This window comes from Microchirus variegatus (assembly GCF_963457635.1).
Source record: "Microchirus variegatus genome assembly, chromosome: 17".
NCBI classification, from domain to species: Eukaryota; Metazoa; Chordata; class Actinopteri; order Pleuronectiformes; family Soleidae; genus Microchirus; species Microchirus variegatus.
In genome coordinates this window covers 18,099,171-18,122,094 of record NC_139818.1, presented here as the reverse complement: position 1 = coordinate 18,122,094, position 22,924 = coordinate 18,099,171, and the positions used below count along the sequence as shown (strand labels likewise).

General features: G+C 41.0%; 3 protein-coding genes across 3 annotated transcripts; 2 read left to right on the top strand and 1 right to left on the bottom strand.

The window, feature by feature from the left end:
• Positions 1–4,008: 4,008 nt before the first annotated feature.
• trub1 (TruB pseudouridine (psi) synthase family member 1) lies at positions 4,009–7,303 on the bottom strand (the record flags this gene model as incomplete). Its single annotated transcript, XM_083903718.1, has 8 exons — positions 4,009–4,349; positions 4,881–4,937; positions 5,146–5,285; positions 5,536–5,608; positions 5,751–5,832; positions 6,579–6,634; positions 6,959–7,057; positions 7,168–7,303. 8 exons carry the CDS (start codon positions 7,301–7,303, stop codon positions 4,009–4,011), a joined length of 984 nt encoding a protein of 327 aa, XP_083759844.1.
• A 320-nt stretch (positions 7,304–7,623) lies between these two features.
• lrrc45 (leucine rich repeat containing 45) lies at positions 7,624–13,608 on the top strand. The gene is made up of 18 exons (XM_083903830.1): positions 7,624–7,695; positions 8,197–8,515; positions 8,734–8,795; positions 8,872–8,942; positions 9,017–9,195; positions 9,406–9,534; positions 9,686–9,798; positions 10,400–10,458; positions 10,592–10,669; positions 10,865–11,000; positions 11,205–11,282; positions 11,360–11,471; positions 11,671–11,741; positions 11,839–11,931; positions 12,023–12,115; positions 12,240–12,413; positions 12,732–12,879; positions 12,978–13,608. Exons 2-18 carry the CDS (start codon positions 8,287–8,289, stop codon positions 13,175–13,177), a joined length of 2,025 nt encoding a protein of 674 aa, XP_083759956.1. The 5' UTR covers positions 7,624–7,695; positions 8,197–8,286; the 3' UTR covers positions 13,178–13,608.
• Positions 13,609–14,616: 1,008 nt separating this feature from the next.
• rac3b (Rac family small GTPase 3b) lies at positions 14,617–22,124 on the top strand. Its single transcript, XM_083903792.1, has 6 exons — positions 14,617–14,702; positions 17,195–17,266; positions 18,435–18,552; positions 18,650–18,712; positions 19,259–19,418; positions 20,212–22,124. The coding sequence occupies exons 1-6, from the start codon at positions 14,668–14,670 to the stop codon at positions 20,340–20,342; spliced, it is 579 nt and encodes a 192-aa protein (XP_083759918.1). The 5' UTR covers positions 14,617–14,667; the 3' UTR covers positions 20,343–22,124.
• The last annotated feature ends 800 nt before the right edge of the window (positions 22,125–22,924 follow it).

Below are 22,924 nucleotides of genomic sequence, written 5' to 3'. Positions count from 1 at the left end.
GAAGTAGATGATCAGAGTATTTTGGAAGAGAAACAGCAGCTTCAGGCGAGCAGAGTGAGAGGAAAGATATATGAAAAAGAAATAAAAAAAAAGGAATCACAGAGTGCATTGTTTTTAAGGAAGCAGAGCATATATAAGACACTAAAAACATGTAATCATATTCTTAATTTGGCACAAAATGATAATAAAAATGAGACTAAAATTAAAAGTTTAAAATCCAGAATTATTTGTACAACACATCTTTAGATCAGCAACTAATACGAATAAATAATAAGTTATTTCTTCTTAAATTACAGCAACAGAATTAACCATATATATTATCATATGTTCCTGTACCTGGATTATTCTTCACGATGTATCTTTCATTTGTTTCTCTATATATTACAGTTTAAATCTGCTAAATGCATGTATTTGACAGTGGAATAATACAGGAAACTACTTTACAACATATAAGATACAATGACGAGTATCCGGATAATACAATGTGATAATGTGGTGATTGTAAAGTGATCACTCATTATGTGTTTTATCGTGTGCCTCTATTACCGTGCGTTAATATCAGAGGGAGGACGTATATCTGCTTGCTTCTTATCTCCTGTCCTGTATTTGTATTGAGTTGGTCTGTTCCTCTCAGATACTAGTGCGGACACACACACACACACACGCACGCACACAACACACAAATGACAAAAAGCAGACTGGTGATCAAAATCTACACACCAGCTTTTTTTTTGCTCGTGCAGGCCCCTCCAGAGATGGGACGATACCACGATACTGATATCACAATCTCGATGACGATATAGTCATTTTAGACCATTTATGTGCTGACAACACATTTGTGCTGAGTCATTTCAAAGACATATAATTCACCAGCTGTGCAACAAATATTGCTCTCCCCCCCAAAAAGACGAAATAAACAGCCCAAAACATGACTCAGCTAATATCCGATTTAGTCTTATTATGCAGCTTAATGCTGTTTGAAAGGGTTCTACTCCGATTAACGTGAAATACATTGTACAAAAGTGTTACTTTAACACCAAAGGAGTTCAATTCAACACTATTCCAGTGTGCGTTTGGTGCAAGAACAGCAACTGAATCCATGCGTAAAAGTGAAACAATCACAACGGGTTTGACCGTGGAAACCAAATATCCAAAAGGGCCTTTGACCAATCAAACAGTTCGGTGTTATCTCACTGTGTTAAATACCGTTTAACTGCAATCCACACAGGCTTTAACGGCGCAGCTGAACAGCGAGTGATTAACTCATGATTTGAATGTTTGGAGTTTTCCTGGCTGAGGTGATCCATTTATGATAGTGAAATGCAAATGGCGTTGTAATAGCGCACACACGTTTCCGCAAAGCGTTTAAACCGTGGGGTCTGCAGCCTTTAAAAAAACATATTTGACCCTTAAAATGAAGATAATATCATGTAAAAAGTGTTTTTATATATACATATGTTATATTTAAAGTACAGTCTGTCGATTCAACCTCATAAAGTTTAGAAAAACGATTTTATAAGTGGACAGGACTCCAAATGTGTACACATTACTTAATTTAAGTGCCAATGCAATATTGCATTTGATGCAGACAGTGGATGTGACGCACAATATCAAAACACTTTTATTTTCGCCTTTATGTCTGCAGAAAAGTGTGCAAAAACATGAAAATAAAAGAGCCACAGGTTGCACAGCCCTGGTTTAAACTCACTGATAATCTTAAACTGATAAGCGCGTGCACGGTCCCCTCTTTCTTTACTACCACACAGGTGAGTTAACCTCAGCTCAGGGCGGAGGCCTCATCATCGCCTCGCGCTGATAAACGTGCGCACAAATAGAAGCCGATATTGGTTCGATTTTTTTTTCTTCCTGACGCGCCTTTAAAGCGCGCGCCGCTGACTGCCAACTTTCTAACGGCCGCAATTTAGATAAAGCGGACTCAGAGAGCAAACAGGGGACGTGATCAGCCTTGAAGACATGAAAGAAGTCACCAAAAGGGCTAATATTTGGACCGAGACAATGATTAGTGCGCATTGATCCGGCCTGCGCGTCCCGTGGCGTCAGACTGCTGTCCAGGAACGATTGATAAGTGTTGGTGCTGCAGCTCCGCGGCAGCTGGCGCCATATATCTGTCCAGGAACAAGACACAGAGCCGAATACAGGCTGTCAACCTGCAGGGCCGGACCTATGGCCTCTGTGGTGCAGGGGTGGGATGGGTTAGGTGCCTCATCATGATTACGATTCAGGGGCCACGATTCGATTAGAAAACGATTAGCAATGTCTTTGTCTCACTGTGCGATCACTCACCACTTAACCACTGCTATTTGTTATGAGAAACAAGAGTTTAACTCATTTTCACTATCATTTATTAAACTGGAAAGTTACTGCACTGTAAAGAAGTGACATCTTGAATTACAATTCACATATTTAAGACAAAATGTAAGGTTTTTTTGCAGGTTTCAGCAAGTCAAATTTAAGAACGTTTTAATGCCACTTTGAATGAAATTTAAGACCAAAAACACTATTAATATAGGCAATAGTCCAGAACAACACTTAATAATTCTGCACTTACCCAGTCGACTTTTTAAGTATGCATGGACATCCTGCATTAGTCGAGCTGTTTATGGCCTCTGCACACACTAGAAATAATGAATTTCCCAGCCCCTTTCCCTTAACCTTAACAATCACAACTAAATGCCTGAACCCTAATTCTAATCCTAACCCTAAAATCCAAATCTTAACTCATAAAAAGCCATTTAAAGACCAGACAAAAGTCCCGGCTTTCACTCAAAGATACACCATACAAGAACACACAAAAATTCGCTTTTTTCCTCAATCCCATATTTACTTCTCAATCTTTCCCTTTTTACAAACTTGGGAAAAGGTTTGAATCTGTTATGTGCAGGTTAAAAATCTTTAATGGCTAATCATGCTGCCAGTTAAAAACAATACTACACTTTACCGGCAGCAATATGTAAAGTAAAAAATGTTCTTTATTTGATTTTAACTCACCATCGTGTTAATTCCAGCACCAGAGTGTATGTATGTGACATTCGGACCTGTCATGGCAGGAAAAGGCACAAGTTTAATTCAAGAAAATAACATTTTTACAACACACACACATCACCTATAACACACACCCCACAGTGGTTTTCTAGAAACACATTTTAAAGTCACTTCCCAGACACACAAAGCTAGTTTTCTCATGTCATAAAACACTATATTAAATAATAATAAATTGTAATTAAAGTAATGAATATAGAGAATAATCAAAACTACACATGATTGGCAACAATGACTCACCAGCACCAAAGAGGATTTACCTGTAACAGCAGAAAAAAAGGCACAAGTTTAATTAAAAATAACAGTGAACATTTAGTCTCAGGTGTCTCAAAAAGGAGCAGATTTTCTTCATCCCTCCTGGGTTGTACTGAATACAGACAAATGGTTACAATTATTCCAAGCTTTTGCTTTAAGGAAATGAAGAAATGACATCCCAAGCAAAGTAAATAACAAAAGAAGAGCCTGTTAGTTTCACTTAGACATTTATTTAATCTGAAAACAAAGAACAGATGACGTTAGTCGTCATGCGCTGCACGGAACGACTTTCAGATGTCAACACTGTATTGGAAGAACTGATAAACTTTCCATTTGGATATTTTTTTTGTTTCAACCTTTTCACAAAATGATGAGACGCCTTCCATGTGTGTAGTGAGACCATTTAAATGAAGGCCAAGCTATACAGGTGTTAATAATCCAGTGATGTTTAAGGTTTGCCCGTCTCTCCTCTGTTTCACAGGTGTGAGGAGTTTGTATCTATACTGTATGAGCTCATGGAGATGGAGGCTGAGGTTGGAGTGTGGTTGTCTTAATTTCTAAAACTGAATATTTACTCAAGCAAATAAAAAACAGAATCCTCAAAATGTGGATTCCAAAAACGTACAGGTCAGACCTGGGTCAGTAAAACTCAAAAGGAAAAAAAATGTACTGGAAACTGTCATTAGTCAAGTATCATGTAATGTTTTCAGCCTGGTTCACACTGTTGTTCTCTGATAGTTTCTCTGCTGGTTGGGCCGATGGTTCCTCTGCTGGTTGGTCTGATGGTTGCTCTGCAGGTTGGTCCGATGGTTTCTCTGCTGGTTGGTCTGATGGTTTCTCTGCTGGTTGGTCCGATAGTTTCTTTGCTGGTTGGTCCGATGCTTTTGTGCTCTGCTCTGATACAGAGCAGGGCTGCATAGAGCTCACGATATGTTCCAGTGTCCACTTCTCCTCAGGCAAAGCGTGCTCGTCCAGCGTAAACTGACCCTGCTTGGTCCGCACCAGCGTCTTCACGTGAGCACACGACGACATCGCTGCAGCACAGAGACACTAAAATTAGGCGGCGGCGGGAAGATCTGCTGCTTCAGTGTATTGACAACAAAAGAACTAGGCTTTACATACATCTACTGTACTGATACATATTTATCATACTGAGTGGAATTATGAGGATCAACAATAAAAACAACCCTAAAGAGCCATAAAAAAATATGCAACAAAACCAATTAATTGGAATTTTTACAGCAAATAAGATTTCATAGATTTGTTGTGCAAAGTACCAAATATGAAATAAAAATAATATGTGTAAACCTAATGTTGCAGTTACACTAGAGAATAGTGCAAATATGATATGAATATTTAAGGATGATGTTTTTGAGTTATTTCTGTATGGTTTTCATTTTGCATCATAATTACCTTTATATTGTGAACTATTTAGTCATTCCATATCGTAACAATTACTTTTATTTTGAAATTATGTGAAGTATCATCAGAAATATTATTGTTACTGTGTGTAACTGTGTGTAACTGTGTGTGTGTGTGTGTGTGTGTATTATGATGATTCTCACCCTTTCCCAGGTCATCCACCAAGCTTCTGACGTAGAATCCACCACCACACTCAATATCTATCAAGGAAATAGAACTTCTATGATTTGTCGATTAAGCATTAAAAAAAAACAACAACACAGAAAAAGCAGAACATCACAACCACAATGTCGTTCAAAGACGTCGGCATTCAAGGGAGAAGAGGAAAAAGAAATACTTTATTATGCAACGTGTGTGTGTGTGTGTGTGTGTGTGTGTGTGTGTGTGTGTGTGTGTGTGTGTGCTTACCCAGAGTGAACAGAGGTGGCTTGAACTCCTGCAGGGTTAGATTGTACACAGTCACTGGTCTGGCAGGTTTGGCCTCGACCTTGTGACCTTGCTTCAGCAGGACAGACAGACGCTGGCCGTCCTTCTTCAGAGCAGAGTAGCTGAAGTGATACACAAAAAAATCCCATAAATCACACCACAATGACAATGGGGAAACTGCACCAAGAAAAGTCTGAGCGCTGGTGACATCTATGGGTTGTAAAGTGCACTACACTACAGTAAAAACGTTTACAGTTTAGACTCCTTTTTAATGGCGTGAAATTGTTACATTCTGGGAAAATACACATAAACAAAAGGTTGTTTAACATAAAGCATTATTTTTAATATTTACTTTCTCTGACTGATACTCACAGTGGAGGAACTTGCATGATGTCACCAGTGAAGGACTTCAGCTTCTCCTCCATGTCCACCCTGGTGATGTGATCTGTCGTTAAAAAGAAACATTACATTACAAACATACAGTTTTATGGTTCCAGCAGACATTGTGTCTTGGGTGAATAAATTTTTTTAGACAGAGGGCAATATGAAACTGAGATAAGACGTGATTTGCGCTCACTGTATATTACCAAAGTCTTTTTCCAGAGTCACTTTGCCAGTAGCATCGAGTGTGTCTGTTGCTTTGCCCAGTTCACCAACAGCAACATATTTCTGGAAAAAGAAAATAGTGACTTGTCTATCTTACTGGAGGGATTAGTGGCTAAGCTAATTAACAAAGACCAAACATTTTTGATTGCAAAGAGAGCCATTTTGTCTCAAGATACTGAAATTATCTGTAAACACTCTTGGTTTCCCCCTCCTAAATAATCTTTGACATCCTCTTCACCAGCTGAGATCAGGACATGTAAGAGATGAAGTCAGAGAATGATAGAACAGAACAACATTAAATTCATATATGCATTATTTAATTAAATTAATGCCCGTCTAACTGTTAATTGCATAACTGTCCAAACAGATCAGGTGACTTATAAAGGCACCAGTGTGTGTTTGAACGACAAATGAGATATTAGGGCAACATGCGAAAGATGAATAGCTAATCGAGCCACATCCACCCATCTCACATGGAGAAATGACTGATGACGAACGCTGCCCCCTCTACCATCCTTTGATCTGCATATACACTTGAATGTTCTTTGTTAAAAGGACACACTAAAGTGTGAGCAGTGTCAATTTTGACAGGTGACTTGAGAGGCTTCAAATGTGGCAGGTGACTAACTAAGGGGGCACCAATGTGTGCAGGGCCAGCTTAGACATTGGTTGGATAAGAAATGGAATGGAAGAGACGTGTTATTATGTCCCATTTAAACAGTGTACTAGGTCATTGTAAAGACCTAACAAACTTTTTTCTTGCCACTGTATTTATTTATAGTTCTTTTTGCATCTACAAACAATCTTACCTTTGAACCGGCTAACATGGTACTGAGTGCTTTTGTGCCCGTTCCAACACCAACAACTGAAAGGAACAGAAACAGTGTTATAAGAGTCCTGGAGGGACATTTCTACATGTTACACCAAAAGACATAATTGTGCAACAAAAAAAACAACAAAACAAAAAAAACAGTCAACTTAACAGAGGTATTAAGGCAGTTTTACACACACACTTAAGTATCTTTGCTCTTCAATGGCAGTTCAGAACAGCAATTGATTTTTTTTGATAGGGAGCCGCAGGTTGCAGACCCCTGGTATAGGTAGCTGAACATGTTTCGTATCGTAAAGGAACGCTGTGATTTCCACAACTGAGCCAGTCACCTCGGGGAACATGGTACAGTCCACTCACCTAATACCCCGCTGGCAGAACTGTCCAGGGTCCCTCCATGTCCCAGTTTTAGACTCTGTTTCTTTCTCTTCCGCGGGTTAGCGTTTTTAACACCAGCCTCTGAAAAGATAACAAACACAGAAAAACAAACATGTCACTGTCAGCTTCTTCTCCTGTTGACTCGGGACTTATTATGCTGTTGTTAGCCTGTTACTGTCAGCTGCGGCTACCTTTGAGTAAAGTCTCTTTAAATGTATTCAACACGTCTGCCGACGTCGGTCCCTGTTTTTTATAAATAGCAAACAATCCATTCAAAGACTGTAGTTTAGACAGAGAAGAGGTTATCGGTGCAGCGTTGCCGGCCATGCTTGTTTCATTCCGCCCAGGACTTCTTCGTCGACGGTGGTTTGGAGAAGCAGTGTTGCAACACCGCCATCTAGCGATATCATTTGCAAATGGCGTCTATGAACCAAAACAAGCTAAATAACCCCTCATTTATTGATAAAACGTTAGGAAATACAATGAAGCTCACTTTGTAGTTTCCAATTATTAATGTGACGTTCATTTTTTTTGTTTTTTTCCCAGCTATTCGCACATAGGACACAAATATTACTGGCGGGTTTTTTAAAACTACTTCGACCAAGATCCTTTGCGCGAAAATGCACTTCCTGGTTACTTTTCCGTTTGGCTTCTGTCAGCTGAGTTAACCGAAACAACAACTGCCCGGGCTTCACTTGTCTTGTGCTGCAGGAACCGAGGTCAGTGTTTTAACTTTTCTGAAATCACCATTATTATAGTTAAAGGACACTTATTCACACACTGCAGTTGTATTTTAGCCGTTATAGTCCGGCTTAAGCCCGTAGGGAGGCTGCAGCAATAACAATGAACGACATCCCCTTTTAGACTTTTAGACTAGTCAATTTCACATTTATATAGCAATTCACAGAGCTACATATTTTATAAATTGCAAAAATCCTGTCGTTTTTTAATCGGTACAAACCATAGTCCTATTCGGCATAAGTACCAACCATCAGCAAGCCTTTATTTGTTTTCAAAATGTATTAACACTCTGCTAACTGTGACAAAAAGTAAGATCACAATAAACGTGGTCTTTTGAAAGTCCACTTAAACAATTGTTTCTGATGGCAGACGTCTTTCTAACATATAAGAATAATGGCAATCCAGTTATGTAATCCTAACCACTGCCAGTAGTTATTATAATAATAATAATAATAATTTCTGATTCATTTTTGCACTAGCTTGTCAAGTGGTGAAGTCACAGTGTGAAGAAAGAAAAAGCAAGGATTGCATCTGCATCTCAGATGAAAGGGAAAGACTGGTGACCCAGGATGGAGGATTTCAGGCGGATGTACTTGCGTCTGTGTAAGGATGGAGGTGTGGAGCCCCAGGAGAGTGTTATAGCTCAGCTGCAGGAAAGCCGAGCTGCTCACAGCTCCAAACTGGACCTGAGTGGACAGAGCCTGTCTCTGGACACCTGCTCGATGCTGGCCAGGGCCTTCCAAAACGATATCCTCATCACAGAGGTGACGCTCAGTGACTGTATGCTCAGCGAGGAAGGTGTGCACGCTTGTGAAGTGTGTGTCAAGAAAAGACACAGTCAAAAATGATTTTACACTTTTGACACGCCACTGATTTGCTTTGTGTCCGTCTGTAACATCTTCGTATTGTCACAATGTGTTTTTTGTCTGTCATGAACAATTTGTCGTAAAATCTTAACATAATTTAATTAAAAATTACATTCAGTGTAATTTTTCTCTGCTTTCTGCGACTATCAGGTGCCAAAATCCTTCTGACAGGCCTGTTGGAGAGCACAACTGTGAAAACCCTGGATCTGAAGGTACCACCTGCCAAATGTGATATTTTAAGCTCTCAGACACTGAAGAATCAGATAATAAGAATACATTTTTACACAGGGAAATAACCTGAGATCTGCCGGGGCTGAGGCATTGGGAAATTTGTTGACACGCAACAAGACTCTACACAGGTGAGACAGACATTTTTCTATTATGAAATCTTAATTAATATTGTCAAAACCTTTTTATGTTTTCATGTTTGCAGGCTGGTGTTGGAGTGGAACGCGTTGGGCGTGTGGGACGAGGCTTTCTCGCTCTTCTGTGATGGTTTGGCCTCCAACAGCACGCTGAGGCAGCTGGACCTGCGCAACAATCAGATCAGTCACCGCGGAGCATCCGAGCTCACTATGGCACTCAAACACAACACCACACTGGAAGTGCTAGGTGTGATGAAGGACATAAAAAAATACTTATTTTAAGGCTACAAAAACAAAAATATATTTGCGCTTATATAAACATACTTATGGGGTTATGTGTTCAATTTCTGTGAGTCATTTTAATAGTAAAATTGTTTTTTTTCCAGTGTAGAATATGTATTTTAATGACTGTGTGACAGTCCAATTTGTATCAATGACTCTCATGCTCTGTTCACAGACCTGAGGTGGAACAACATTGGTCTGATGGGTGGCAGGAGCCTGGTCGAGGCTTTGCAGAAAAACAAGAGCATCGTGCAACTGGAGCTGGCAGGAAACAATATTCCCAGTGACACTCTCAAAGCAATTGGTAAGTATTACCATTGACATTACCATGTGTTTTGATTTAAATGGGGTACAATGATACTTACTGTCTTAAATGCCGTCTCTTCTGGACTACTCCTGTTTCTTTGCCTTCTTTCATGACCATAATGTTCTTGTTGTTGTTTAACCGTTTTCAGAGCAGGCTATAAGCCACAACTCAGACAGACATTCCACCATGAGAGTCAGCCACAGGAAGACCCAGGTCCTTACCAAAGAGATCCAGTCTCTGAAGGACATGAAGAACCATCAGGTGACGTTTGCCCCCATATTTGGTTTATTTGTCCCAGTGTTGTAGCTGTTACCCTCCATCATCAAAAATCAGTATGTACAAACAACATTTGAATGAATTGGTTATTATTTTTGTAATGATTTATTTAACAATATGGATTTGCATTAAACACACATCTCGTGTGGCTGATATGAGAAGTAGCAGACCTGCACCTTCCATAGATGAGTTGCCAGTATCAATAATGTTTATCACAATAAACGGATGAGTAAAGTATTCATTATAGTGAAATCAAGTTTCCCTCTGTTATGCAAATTGTGGCATAAAATATTAAAATAAGTCAATCCCAAGGTAAATTATGCCACCTGGCAGATGATTAAACAGTTTTTATTCAAAACACACTCAAGCAATAAAGTTTATCTAAGAATGTGTTACCAGGTCTGCAAGCGACTGAAAACAAGGCAAATTTATTAGCCCTTATCAACTGCAGCTTAATTATAAATTGTATCGCTGTTGAGAAATGGTTACATATTTAAAATAAATAAAGGAGAAATAAGACCATGGCCTCGTTTTCATTAGTTATTACAGATAAAAGGTTAAACTTACCCTTCCTTTTCTCTTTTAGTACCTGAGCCTGATGGGAACCATAGACAGGCAGCAGGAAGAGATCGGACGCTCCAACAGGTGAGGGAATGTGGTCACATGTTCTGTCGTTCTTCATATCCACCTCCACATCAAACCTTTGTATTTTTACTGGAAAGGAAACACATGTGACATCATATCTGTGACTTCATTACCTGGTTTTCTGCCTCATTAGGTCCACTTCCATTCAGATAGGCCAACTCCAGGAAGCTCTGAATGAGAGGAAGTCAGTCGTGAACTCTCTCACTGCCAAGTAAGAGATTTGTCTTCCTTCTTTAACGTTTATTATGGTATAAAGAACAGCACAATCTTGACTATTTTGTGTGATATTATGGCTATAATCTTGTGCTTAAATGTATTCTTTTTTGTGAACAGTCTGTAGTAACTTCTTACTTAGATTCAGCATTTTCTTTTTTAAAAACCTATTTGTTGATGATTCGATGCACAGACTGCAGATGACAGAGGCGGCCCTCGCCCTCTCTGAGCAGAAAAATCACAGCCTGGGAGAACTGCTGACTCAAATGAAAGGAGATAAAGAAGAGCAGAGCGAGCGACAGAGTAAAGAGAGGAAGAAAGAGCAGGAGGTAAGGCATAGAAAATGTTTACAATCCATCACATACTGTGCATCTTAAAGGCTTTTTGTCAACATATTTCTGCTCACTGTGTACAACCTATCATGGCAAAGACATTTTAAGTGTGATGGAAAAACTCATGTTTCCATTTTCCAGCAATTGTCTCTGCTCTTAGTCAAATGTGCGCTCAGTATCCTGTTGTTTTCCATCCTGTAGGACAATGTGCTGAGAGAAGGAAAACTCCTCAGAGAGATCCAAAACCTGAAAGAAGACAACGTCCAACTCACAAATAAAGTAAGAGTCCTGTCTGCTGATAACGGGGTGAATGTATGCATGGAAACTAAATCAGCGTATGTGTGTTTGTTTGTTAGGTTGAGGAGATGGAGCGAAGGTGTAAGTCTCAACAAAACCAGATCTTCGAGCTTAAACAAGAACTGACCAACAGAACAGCTGAGCTCAAGATGCGACTCACACAAGCAGAAGGTAATAAACACACAAGTTCTCGTAGTTCTATCACATTTAAGGCTTAGCCCTAAACTTAAGCAGTTCCTCGGTTCTGCCTCATTAGGACCACATTTTGGTTTCCATGAGAACCACTGGCCCTGACGAGGTCAGTGTTTATGCCAGAAAAGGTCCTAAATAGGTCATAAATACAAGAACATGCCATGTCACCCTTTGACAGACCGACTGGAAGCAGAGAAACGACGCTCCAAACAAGCCCTGGAGGACATGGACAGTCTGCGACACAAAGAGGTCTCCTCTCCTCTCCGCTATCTATCTCTTTTTAACTACAATGGACAATTTCCAGCAGCTTTAAACTTACAGTAAATAAATTAAAACTTCTGTGCAGGTGGAGCACATGAAAAGCCATCTAGAGGAGAGCGAGAAAAGTCTGCAGGAACGAGTCTTCAAACTGGAGGGACAGCGGATACAACTGGAGGAGGTCAGAAGAACTCAGAGCAGCCATAATAATTAATTCATTAAGTAACATTAATATGTTATGTTATAATAATTATAATGTGTGTCTGTTGTAGGAGCTGAGTAAAGCTAAAGCAGCGTGTGTCACAGAGAGAGCCCAGGCAGAGGAGGAACTGGGCAGAGTGCGAGCACACGTTCGTCTGGAAGAGGTGGGTCATCCATTTTCTACCGATTTGACAAAATATCTGTCTTATAACACAAGAGTGGTTTGTCCTCCACGTACCTCTCCTCTCCATCATCTTCCTCCTTCCTTCCTCTGTGTCCTCTGAGCAGCAGGAGCACGTGTCCGTGTTGGAGGAGAAGCTCCGCTTGGCGCGCTCCTCCATGCAGGAGGTCCAGCTCCACTACTCGCAGCAGAAGCAAAGCGTCACTGAGCTGCAGGCCAAGAACAGCCAGCAGAGCATCGAGATGGACGGACTGCGGCGCAGGATCGACGAGCTCCAGCTGGTCAGAAGCCACCACACACACACACACACATCTAATTATGCTAATTCACAGTGGCGTCATTTACGACTAAATTTAATCTAAATAAGATACAACTCATTTCTCTCACCTTGCATTACAGAAACAACATAATTGTCTTCATAGTGATGTCATGATGACACAGTAATTCCTGCCATTATAATAATATATTCCATTTATATTAGCTTTAGGTAATGTCCTATAGGATGCAGGGATAGCTTGTGAAATGCATTAGACTATGATGAATCACTTTCTGATCAACACTCGACTTACTTTTCACGGATAACTGCTGTTGTGTTGCAGGAGCTTTCGGGCAAAGACCAGGAGAAAGTGGCGGAGGTGAGCAGGGTCAGGGTGGAGCTGCAGGAGCAGATAGGACACTTAGAGGCTGAGAGAACAGCACAGGAAGGACTGAGAGAGAAGATCCATGCTCTGGAGAGAGAGATTAAAGGTGTTTACTTTTTTCCAAACATACACTACATGTGTTTTATTGCTGTCTGTTAAACCCTTCCCCCCCCCCCCCCCTCTGTGGGTCGCTCTGTCCCGCAGTACTTAACAGCAACCACAGAGAGGCACTACTTGACAAAGAGAGCCAGATGTCCTCCCTGCTGGAGAAAGTGCGCTTGAAGGAGGCAGAGATCCAGAGGATGAGGGAGGACGAAGCTGCCAGAGCCAGTTACCTGCAGAGCGCCTTCCTCACCTACGTCCAGGGCTCACCCCTGGGAAACTACAGCAGCCCAAAGAAATGACCCAGAGGCCTCTGCACCTTCGCTGTGAGGTGTGTTAGCTCAGGTTCCACTCAGGGCAGGAGAGTCTGAAGACTTCTGGAGATAACTGGTGCTGGTTAGTGTGACCAGGAAAACACCAAAATGTGCAGCAACCAATAATTTTAGTTTTTTTTAAATAATTTAAATGGCTGATCCTACATTCTCCTTATACTGGCTTCCCTTTAGGCCAAAACATCATACAGAGTCAAAACAATAGGTACGACTTACAGGTAATTCCATTTTATCTGCTCAGTAAGGCCTTGTTCAAAACCTGAGCTGTCTTGGTGAGCTGACATATCATGTTGTTTGGATGATCACAGTTTCTAGCAGTAAACACAGAGTATGGCTGAGCTGATGGGAATTATAAACCAGAGTATTTCATAAATGGGATTTTCGACTTGGGGATGGTGCTTTGTGGACGTTCTCTCCATAGCCAAAACCCATAACTGGTTTGCTGTCGAGGAGACCAGGGTTTTCAAATCGTCATGAAGGTCTGAATCTAAATTATTGACCAAACGGCAGACTGGCATGAAAATTTTACAGTCTGCATTTTTTCAAGATTTTAATGTTTTTTTGTTGTACAGTTGTGCTTTGTTGTTGATTACGGGCGTTTTTACATCAATAAAAATGTTTGTACGCAAAAAAAAAAAAACAATCACGTGATTTGTGTGATTTTTCAGGGGTGGGTTTGACTCCCGTTATTCCAAAGAACAGGTGACATTACAGTATTGAGTGTAGACTGGGGTGGGGATGTATGAGGTCACTGGGTCTTGAGTCTATAGCCAAAGATATTTGTCCTCCAAGATGGTTCACACCCCATCGCAGCTTTGTCCTCTCTTCTGTAGCTTCCATTTTGACTTGCTCCGTCTTTGGCCTTAGTTTTGAGTGTTTGTTACAATTGTGTCTCTTTTTCTCTTCCCGTTTTCATTTGTAACCCCATTGAAAAACAGTGCGACATTAAAATAACAAAGACGAGTGGTGGAGTACGACGAAAAATAGCTTAGCTTACAAAAATAGGGCTTGGGTGTCGTGACGTCATTACTTGGTGAGCAGAACACATGTTTAAATGTATCATAACCACTCGTAAATACTATGTTATTTATGAGCTTTTCTTGAGGAATACTAATTAACTTGTTTTGGTGTAAAGTCCAGAAGACCACACCGAACTTGAACAGCAGTAATGTAGCTAATGTAGCGCTAGCGTTGTGCTCAGTTTAGTGAGTAAGCGAAACCGGAAGTCAAACGGAGTGAACCATCTCTTCTTCTGTTTGGGCTCCTGTTTTTTTTTTAAACGCACTCGGCAGTTTCCGGACTGCGCTCGGCGCTACTCGTTCTCGTCCCCTTTCACTGCGGCTCCCACCATCGCCGAGCGAACTGGCCCGCTGTTCTCATCCGAGTCCTCGGCGCAGACTTCGGGTTCCATCGAAGCAACCATCGGCGGCTCCGCGTGAAAGCCTTCACCTCCAGCACAAATGCAGGCGATCAAGTGTGTGGTGGTCGGCGACGGGTAAGAGCGCGAACACGCGTCCGCAGCATTTCTCGTGTGTGATTCAGTGGTGTGTCCACGGATGGATGGATGATGGGAGGATGCTATGTAGGAAAAAAAAGGGAGCTGGGGCGCACGGATGTGTGTGTGTACGCCCTCGGTGTTTTTTTCCCCCGGGGTCCCCTCCCTCACATTCGACAGATTTACGTGCTTTGTGCTTACATCGTGTCGGCGCAGCACCGTGCTCTTCCTCCGGGTCGCAGCACTGGTGGGAGCGGTGTGCCTCGAGATGCTATGCGGGAACACCTCGCACTGCTCGCAGGCCACTGGAGGCGGCGGCGGCAGCAGTGAAGCTGAAGTGCTGATACACGCTAAGGAATTTGTGGCCCTGTCAGTGACAAACAGGCCCCGCTGTCCCAGTTCTGCCCACAGTCACTTACCCAGTCTGTGCCTCCTTCTTTTTTTGCACCCACAGACCGTCCACATACACCCACTGACATTTGGGTTCAAAAATGTGGTTATCACTGCTGGTTGCAGGTTGAGGCGATGGGGGAAAAAAATATGGTCCTGCAATATTGTCATTTTTTTTTAGAAACTAGAATGAGGCCTCAGTTATATAAATTAACAATGTTGTGGCACTACTCCTTTAAAAAACATCTTCATATGATTGCATATTTTTTTTATACATGAATGTTCATGGACAAAACAAGAAGATATTAGAGACACATGCATGTGTGTAAATATACCATTTTTTTCAGGCAACAATCTCCACATCTCTCCTTTAAATATCTTCATATTATTGTCTATTGTCTTTCTAAAGGCACACTGTCAATTGTTCCATCTTAACTCTCTATTAAAGAGTTAGTGGAACTGATTTTAAACCGATTGTATTGTTGCATCTTTACCGCTTAACATTTTTTGTACAAACCCAAACAAAGCTCTCGTGTATCTTACAGCACGGACACCACACCCACTACAAGTAAAACAGCTGCTACAGGCAAGCCAGACATGCCAAATTATTTGATATCATCAGTTAGTTTTCAAATCAATTTCACTGTGTTAAACCAATTCCTAACACGCCCACCATGTCCGGCCAGAAACGACCGACAAACACAATTACATCCAGAAGCAGTTTCACCCGTTTAAGCCCAACAGTAAATAGGAAATTGAGTTTTCACACTTAATAGTCGGATGTAATTTGGATTTTGGGCACGAAAAGTTGCCACCTCTTCTTTACTCTTTCTGTCAAGTGAAGACATCTGAACTTTAAAGGTGATTCAGGGAGTTGAACATTGGCCTGTGGATTTTGTATGATATCTAAAAAAAAAAGAAGAAAAAAAATATCACCGCCTTGATCACACGTCTTCTTTTTGGTCCCACCGGCAACGACAAAGTCATTCTTGTAGCAGATTTGCACCCCAATTCACCCGTTCTCCATAGCAACGGCAACCGAGGCTCATGGGGCATTGTATGTTTTTGTATGCGGAGCCAAGTGTCAGGAAAAAAACATGGTTTCTAGCGACAACGAAACAAATTCATGGTCAGTCTGAACACACTTAAAAGAATACATCACGTGCAGTTGCATCATGGGATAGTGTAGGATACAGGATAGTGTAGGATACAAGTTGGGATACCTCCACCCTCTGCTGTGTTGGTTGACTTGTTGTTATAATAATCTGTCCCTTGGTAATCAAATGTTCTGTGTACACATTATACTCCATCACTGTAAAACCATAAGAGATGAATTGAAGTGGTCAGTATCAGTCGGTTTTTACTATGTCCCTCTTACTCATTGTCTAATTCATGGGGAACAACAGAGTCCCTCAGGCTATGAGAATGTAGGCCGCTCTGTGTGTGTGTGTGTGTGTGTGTGTGTGTGCTGCTTTTACATGCACATACAGTGTACACATTCATTCCACTCGTCCATACAGTCCAGTTTGTGCAGTATGAGTGTTGCCATGTGTTGAAATGTATGTATTCTCTCTACAAGGTTATTGTAATAGTTTTGGGTTTTTCATTCGTTTTGGTTTTAAAATTAGTGAGTTTTTATTAGTTTTAGTGTTAGTTTTTTGATATATGGAGTATTTGCCAAGGTTCAAGATGCAAAGAAGAATTGTTATTATGGATGCAATTATGATAAAAAAATATATGAGGACAGATGACCAACCATGCCTGAATAACATATAACAGTCATAACATAGTGAGAAAGGTAAAATCGGAGAAGGCAGACTTCACCCCATTCACGCAACAAGCCTCTGGCGGCCTCTGTTGGTCATATTGGCAAGTGCAAGAGTGGAAGCGCAAACAAACAGACAGAGAGACACACACAGAGCCACCTAAAACAATATTTCACTCCCACTCCATGGGATGAAATAACAAAAACAAATTGAAAACATTATATCATGAATGCTACAATTTCAGTTAGTTTTATAAACACACAATATTTCAGTTATTTCGTTAGTTTCCGTTAACTATAATAATAAGCTTGATTCTCTCCTGTCCCTCCCTCTCAGGGCTGTGGGTAAGACCTGTCTGCTGATTAGCTACACCACCAATGCCTTCCCTGGTGAATACATCCCCACTGTGTGAGTAAACCAGTATTACAGTATTGTGTCCTACGCTGTGTTTTTTTTGTGTGTGATATAGGATCATACCATGGTGTAGGGACAAGTGCTCTGACAATATGCTATGTATATATATATATATATATATGGTGCAATGATATGCATACTGTATGTTGTTGATATTTTTCTATATGAGTGTATCATTTTAAAAGTAAATGTTTTTGACCACAGTGGGTAATACTCCTAGCATTCATGCTCGGGCCCTAATAAGTATATGGTATAATCGTTGACTTCTATTTTTTTCGTGATTTTTCCATCTAAAGATCCCATATTTCGTAAAAATGTAAATAAAGAAATAAAAATCAGCTAAAGCATTTTGATATTGGTATCAGCAGTGTGAATCATGTGATTATATCGTGTATAATATGACCCAAAGGAGCCACACGACTCAAAGTACCATGTACAGGTCACATGACGACACCTTAGCAAAGTCCCCTGAGGCTGAGACGTGTCTGGAAAAGTTGTTAAGTGAAGTCATTAAACATGTTAATTATATAATTAACTACGATATATACACACAGCATTGTACTGTATCTGTGTGTGTGATATTTCCATGGAAATGTTTCATGTTTACTGGCAGGTTAGCTTAGCAAAGGCTAAATAAGCTAGGCTATGATTGAAAGCAGAGAGAGTAACACTAGATTTTAAACCAAAGTAAAAAAAAAACACACATAATTTGTTTAACATTTAACTTTTAACATGTTCAAGTGTAAAAACGTGTAATATTGATTTTAAAGTGTCTACTGGGTCTATTTGTCGTCTTTATGCTAAGCTAACTGATATTGACGGTGTAGAAATGAGACGAATATCAATCTAGTTACCCAACAAAAGAGAACTACATCTTTTAAAGTACTACTATTTCTTTCACATCATCAAGTAAAATTTTTCCAAGTCATCACAAACAATTATTAGTACAAAACCGTGACAGAATTTGTTTTAAAAGGTCTTGTGTGCCAACAATTAGTAGTAACAGTACAGACCTTTTCTAAATCCTGGAAAAGAAGCTAGAATTTCTACTTCTGTTCATTACTACTGATTTAGTTCCTAACTGGATAATTTGACAAAATTCACAATATTTTTGCCGTCTTTTCCTGACACGAGCAGCGTTTCACTCCTTTCCTCCCTGCAGCTTTGACAACTACTCTGCCAATGTTATGGTGGATGGGAAACCAGTGAATCTGGGCCTTTGGGATACAGCAGGACAGGAGGACTACGATAGGCTCAGACCACTGTCCTATCCACAGACGGTATCACACACACACTCACATACACACACACACATGCGCGCACACACCAACACACAGATCTCGCTCTCAACTAGCCGTCTCTTTGGTTCTCTCCCAGGATGTGTTCTTGATATGCTTCTCCTTGGTCAGTCCGGCCTCCTTTGAGAACGTCCGAGCTAAGGTCAGTACACTGACTGGCAACCCCGCCCCCCCACGTGCCGAGTCTGACCATGAGGCGGCACATCTATACATCTATGGCTCACAGTGTCGCCCCCCCCTAACTGTCCAGACCTCGGCTTAGAACGGTCCAGATTTGAGCTCATTCCCCTGCGGATGTGGCACAGAGAATCATTGTAAGGCGAGGTCTGAACAAGTCCGAACACTCTGCAGAGGGAGAGCGTGATGGGCCGGCTGTGGTTTAGTCTGATGAGCGTCATGAGGCGCTCTCGTATGAAATCACACGTTTCTTACGGTCTAGCCTCCCTCTGTAGAGTCCGTATGCTTCGACCCTGTCAGGATACTCTCATGATGTGACAGAGTAGAGTCCTGTGATGTGTTGTCGCTATGCTAACTATGCTTCCTTTTTAGATGTTGAATGTCATCGTGGAAAGGCACATGTCGCTCTGCCTCTGTATCCCGCTAACATTCTCTTTTTCCTGTCTCATTGGCCTTTGTTTATGCATATGTACGCATGTGTGTGCGTATGTGTGTGCGCGCGGTGCCTCAGTGGTACCCCGAGGTGAGACACCATTGCCCCAACACACCCATCATCTTGGTGGGCACTAAGCTGGATTTGCGAGATGACAAGGACACCATTGAGAGGCTGCGAGACAAGAAGCTTTCGCCCATCACCTACCCGCAGGGTCTGGCCATGGCAAGAGAGATTGGTAAGGCAGTGTGTGGCATGTGCACAACCGCATATGTTTTCCTCGAGACTTGCAGTCGAGTCGTATGAATATAGAAGAGGAAGATGATTTTGCAGATGTTCCACATTTAAAGGAGACATATTATACCCTATTTCTACAAGTTAACCTAGTTCCCTGGTGTCCTAATGAACATGTCTGTGACATGCTTTGGTCAAAATACCTTAAGGATGAAGCACCACAGCAGTTCAATCACCCTGCCAAAACAGCCGTGTTCAGAACGCTCGCTTTTGAGTGCCTGTCTCTTTAAATGCAAATGAGACACAGGAAACTACGACAGCATCGCTGACGCTCTGGCAGCTAACAGCAGTTAGCATTTGGAAATCATTTGCCGACTTTAGGCAGCACATTGCTGTCATATATAAAATGTATCCACTGGACACCTAAATCCTATGAGGCTTGAAGTTTGTGTAGAACTCTGTGCTGCACTGTGCAGCCAGGAATAGAGCGCTTTGCAGAGTTCCGCTCTTCCGGGATACTATTGCCCTCGCCTAATTAACATTAATAAGTAAATAAACATAAATAAATAAACTACAGAGGCTAAAATGTAAAGAACGCTGACATTAGGCCTACATTAAACTATGGAAATGAATGTCAAATATTTTTCGCACTAATCATGATCAGCTTTCGACCCACCAAGACGTTAATTAACGTTTGCTTAAATGACACTTCCTGTCTTACGTTCCTTTGTGCGATTTGAATCGTCAAATGGAATTGATGACTACGTTTCCCATAATGCCCTCTGTCTTGTCCTCAGGGGCCGTGAAGTACCTCGAGTGCTCTGCGCTGACCCAGCGAGGCCTGAAGACAGTATTCGACGAGGCCATCCGAGCCGTGCTCTGCCCTCCGCCGGTGAAGAAGAGGGGGAAAAGGTGCACCGTGTTCTGAAGAAGACACAACCACCACAACACTACACCACATCACCATGAACAACAACAACAACCACTACTTCTCCGAAAGGATAAGAGAGAAATCTAGTGAGAGTGATTGTGCACTGCTGAGATAGGTTTCTTTATATTGATGTTTTTTCAAAGCGATATTGGGAGAAAAAAAAAGACCAATATTATTATCTTTTTTTTTTTTTTTTACCATTACTAAATACCGTAGTTCCTAGGTTCCGAAAGACATTGACTGTCCACCTACTTTATATTCATAGAGCCACATCAAGTTGCCAATGAGGGCTGGCAGGTTTCTGTTACTCGTCTTCATACTGTAACATCTCTTCTTTCTCAGCCATGCTTGCTTGAATTTGTGCAGTTTTTTCGACTAGATAGAACGTGAACTACGAAAAAAGGCCTTTAGGTCGGAAGTTACCCGAAGCTTCTCATGAAAGATCAGCATTTGGAGACAAAAACGCTTCGACCTGTGTGTTTGAAAAGTCACAGTAACCTTATTAATCCCCTTCCTCTTTATTTAGGAACCTTCTTAGACTTAGGAGTAGTGGGCAGGTAGTACGCAGCACCATGGGACCAATTCCAAATTAAACGTCAGTGCCTTGGTCAGAGGCCACAGATGTTTTGATGATGAAAACCCATACTGAACATGGCTCCAAAATATTGATAGTGCAGTTCCGATATGTTAAAGTAACAGAATTACTCTTATTCTAACGGCAACATTCGAGTCCTTATCATGCGAATAAAACCTTTGGGCCAGTCGTTTACTGTAGTTTTCTGTGGACGTTGAATTCTCATTTTTATTCTACTTTTTTTTGTGTGTGTTTCACTGTTGAAATTTGATTCCAGTTCTCATTTGCTGATAACAAAAAAAATCTGATCTTAATCAGTGTCTTTGGGTAACTTCATCTTACTGTGAACATGTGACAGACGAGCATGCCAAATGTGGGGCTGTACAACCTTGCTGCCTGAGTTCTGCCTATGGGGGGTGGGGGGGGCGGAGAAGCTTGCATGGGTCTTAAAATATTCTGTCTTAATTTATCCCATTGTTAGAATCTTCACCCTGTTCTTCTGTGTGTGTGTGTGTGTGTGTGAGTGTGAGTCAGTGTGCGTGAGTGGACAAACACGTGTTGGCGTCAGTGAGACGGTGTTGTTCGACAGTTTGGGATAGTGCATAAAAGACCAGTATTGTTTTAAGCCAAGTTTTTAGTGTCCAGTTTTTGGTACTATTTCATATTGTATTGTAGGAATACACAATACTTTTCAACAGTCTGTGGACGTAAAGAAAGAAAAAAAAATGGGTATCAACAACATCTCGTGATGTACAGAATAATCCTTAGAAGAGGAATGCGTTATGAATATCTATCTACATGTACCTAAATATTTAGCTCTTAAAGTTCCAACTAAAGGGATTCTAGTTGCTCATGTTGAAGTTAGAAGTGTTGCTAACAGTGTACAATAAAGGGTTTGGTCTTTCAGATCTTTCGCCTTTATTACATGCATTTCTGTACGGTTGCAGGCCTGCGGTGTGGCTGTCTCTCCCCCCCCCGTGTGGCGAGGCACAGCACTGCAGTCCACTCTGTCACGCTGTCTGTGGTGGGCATAGCAAAACTGTGAAGTCGAATCATGTCATGTGGTCCTGCTGAGCTAAGGTGTTGAAGTGTAGCTGAGAAGTGCAGCGTTTAAAAAAATGAAAATAAAAAAAGAAGAAGAAAAAAGAAAAGAAAAATAAGACAAAAGATTCTAATCTACTATTGCATGGAAGTTCTCTGGTTATTTGACCCACTGTAATTCGTAGGAGAGGTTGTACGATGAAATGCATTGGCCATGTACGTATGTAATGTAAGGCGACTTGTACACTTGTTTTAACTGTTTGTCTTATTTTTTATTACTTCACGTTTGTGTGGTGAAATATTTCAATTTTTTGTATACTAAATACAAATGTCTATGTAAAAGCATGGGTGCCGTGTCGTGATTCACTCTCTACATTTTCTAAATGTACCCCTTCAAAAAGAACTCACAAGGACTGTATGTTGGTGAGTTAGACACATATTAAAGGTGCATTATGTAATAAATCTCCAACAACAGCCAAAATATTGACATAAAAAAATATTTTGCAGACTGCAAATCATGTTTATGTTTTGAAATTATGTTTTGGCATGTGGCGCCACCTACCACCGTCTACCAATCATTGCAGTCAGTAGAGTCTCACCTGCCGAGCAACCACAAGTTGCCAGTTATGTCAGAAAATGTAGTAACCGTTTTTGGCCACATTCTTACATATGGCGCCTTTAATGTTCTTTTTCCATTCACGATTATCACAACAGAAATTCCCCATGATTTACTTGTTGCCCCATCACTACTCAGTTATTGAGTCAAACTTCATTATTATATTAAACCATATTGAATTATGTAATTTAAAATAAAAGAATGACTCGCTTTGTTTTACCAATGCTAAAAACAACATCTGGCAATAACAGGACATAATGCCCTAGGCTCATCTGCTTCATTAACATCGTTACCATTCAAATATGTAAATCTTAGATTTATCAACACAGGGAATCTGTTTGGTGCAAT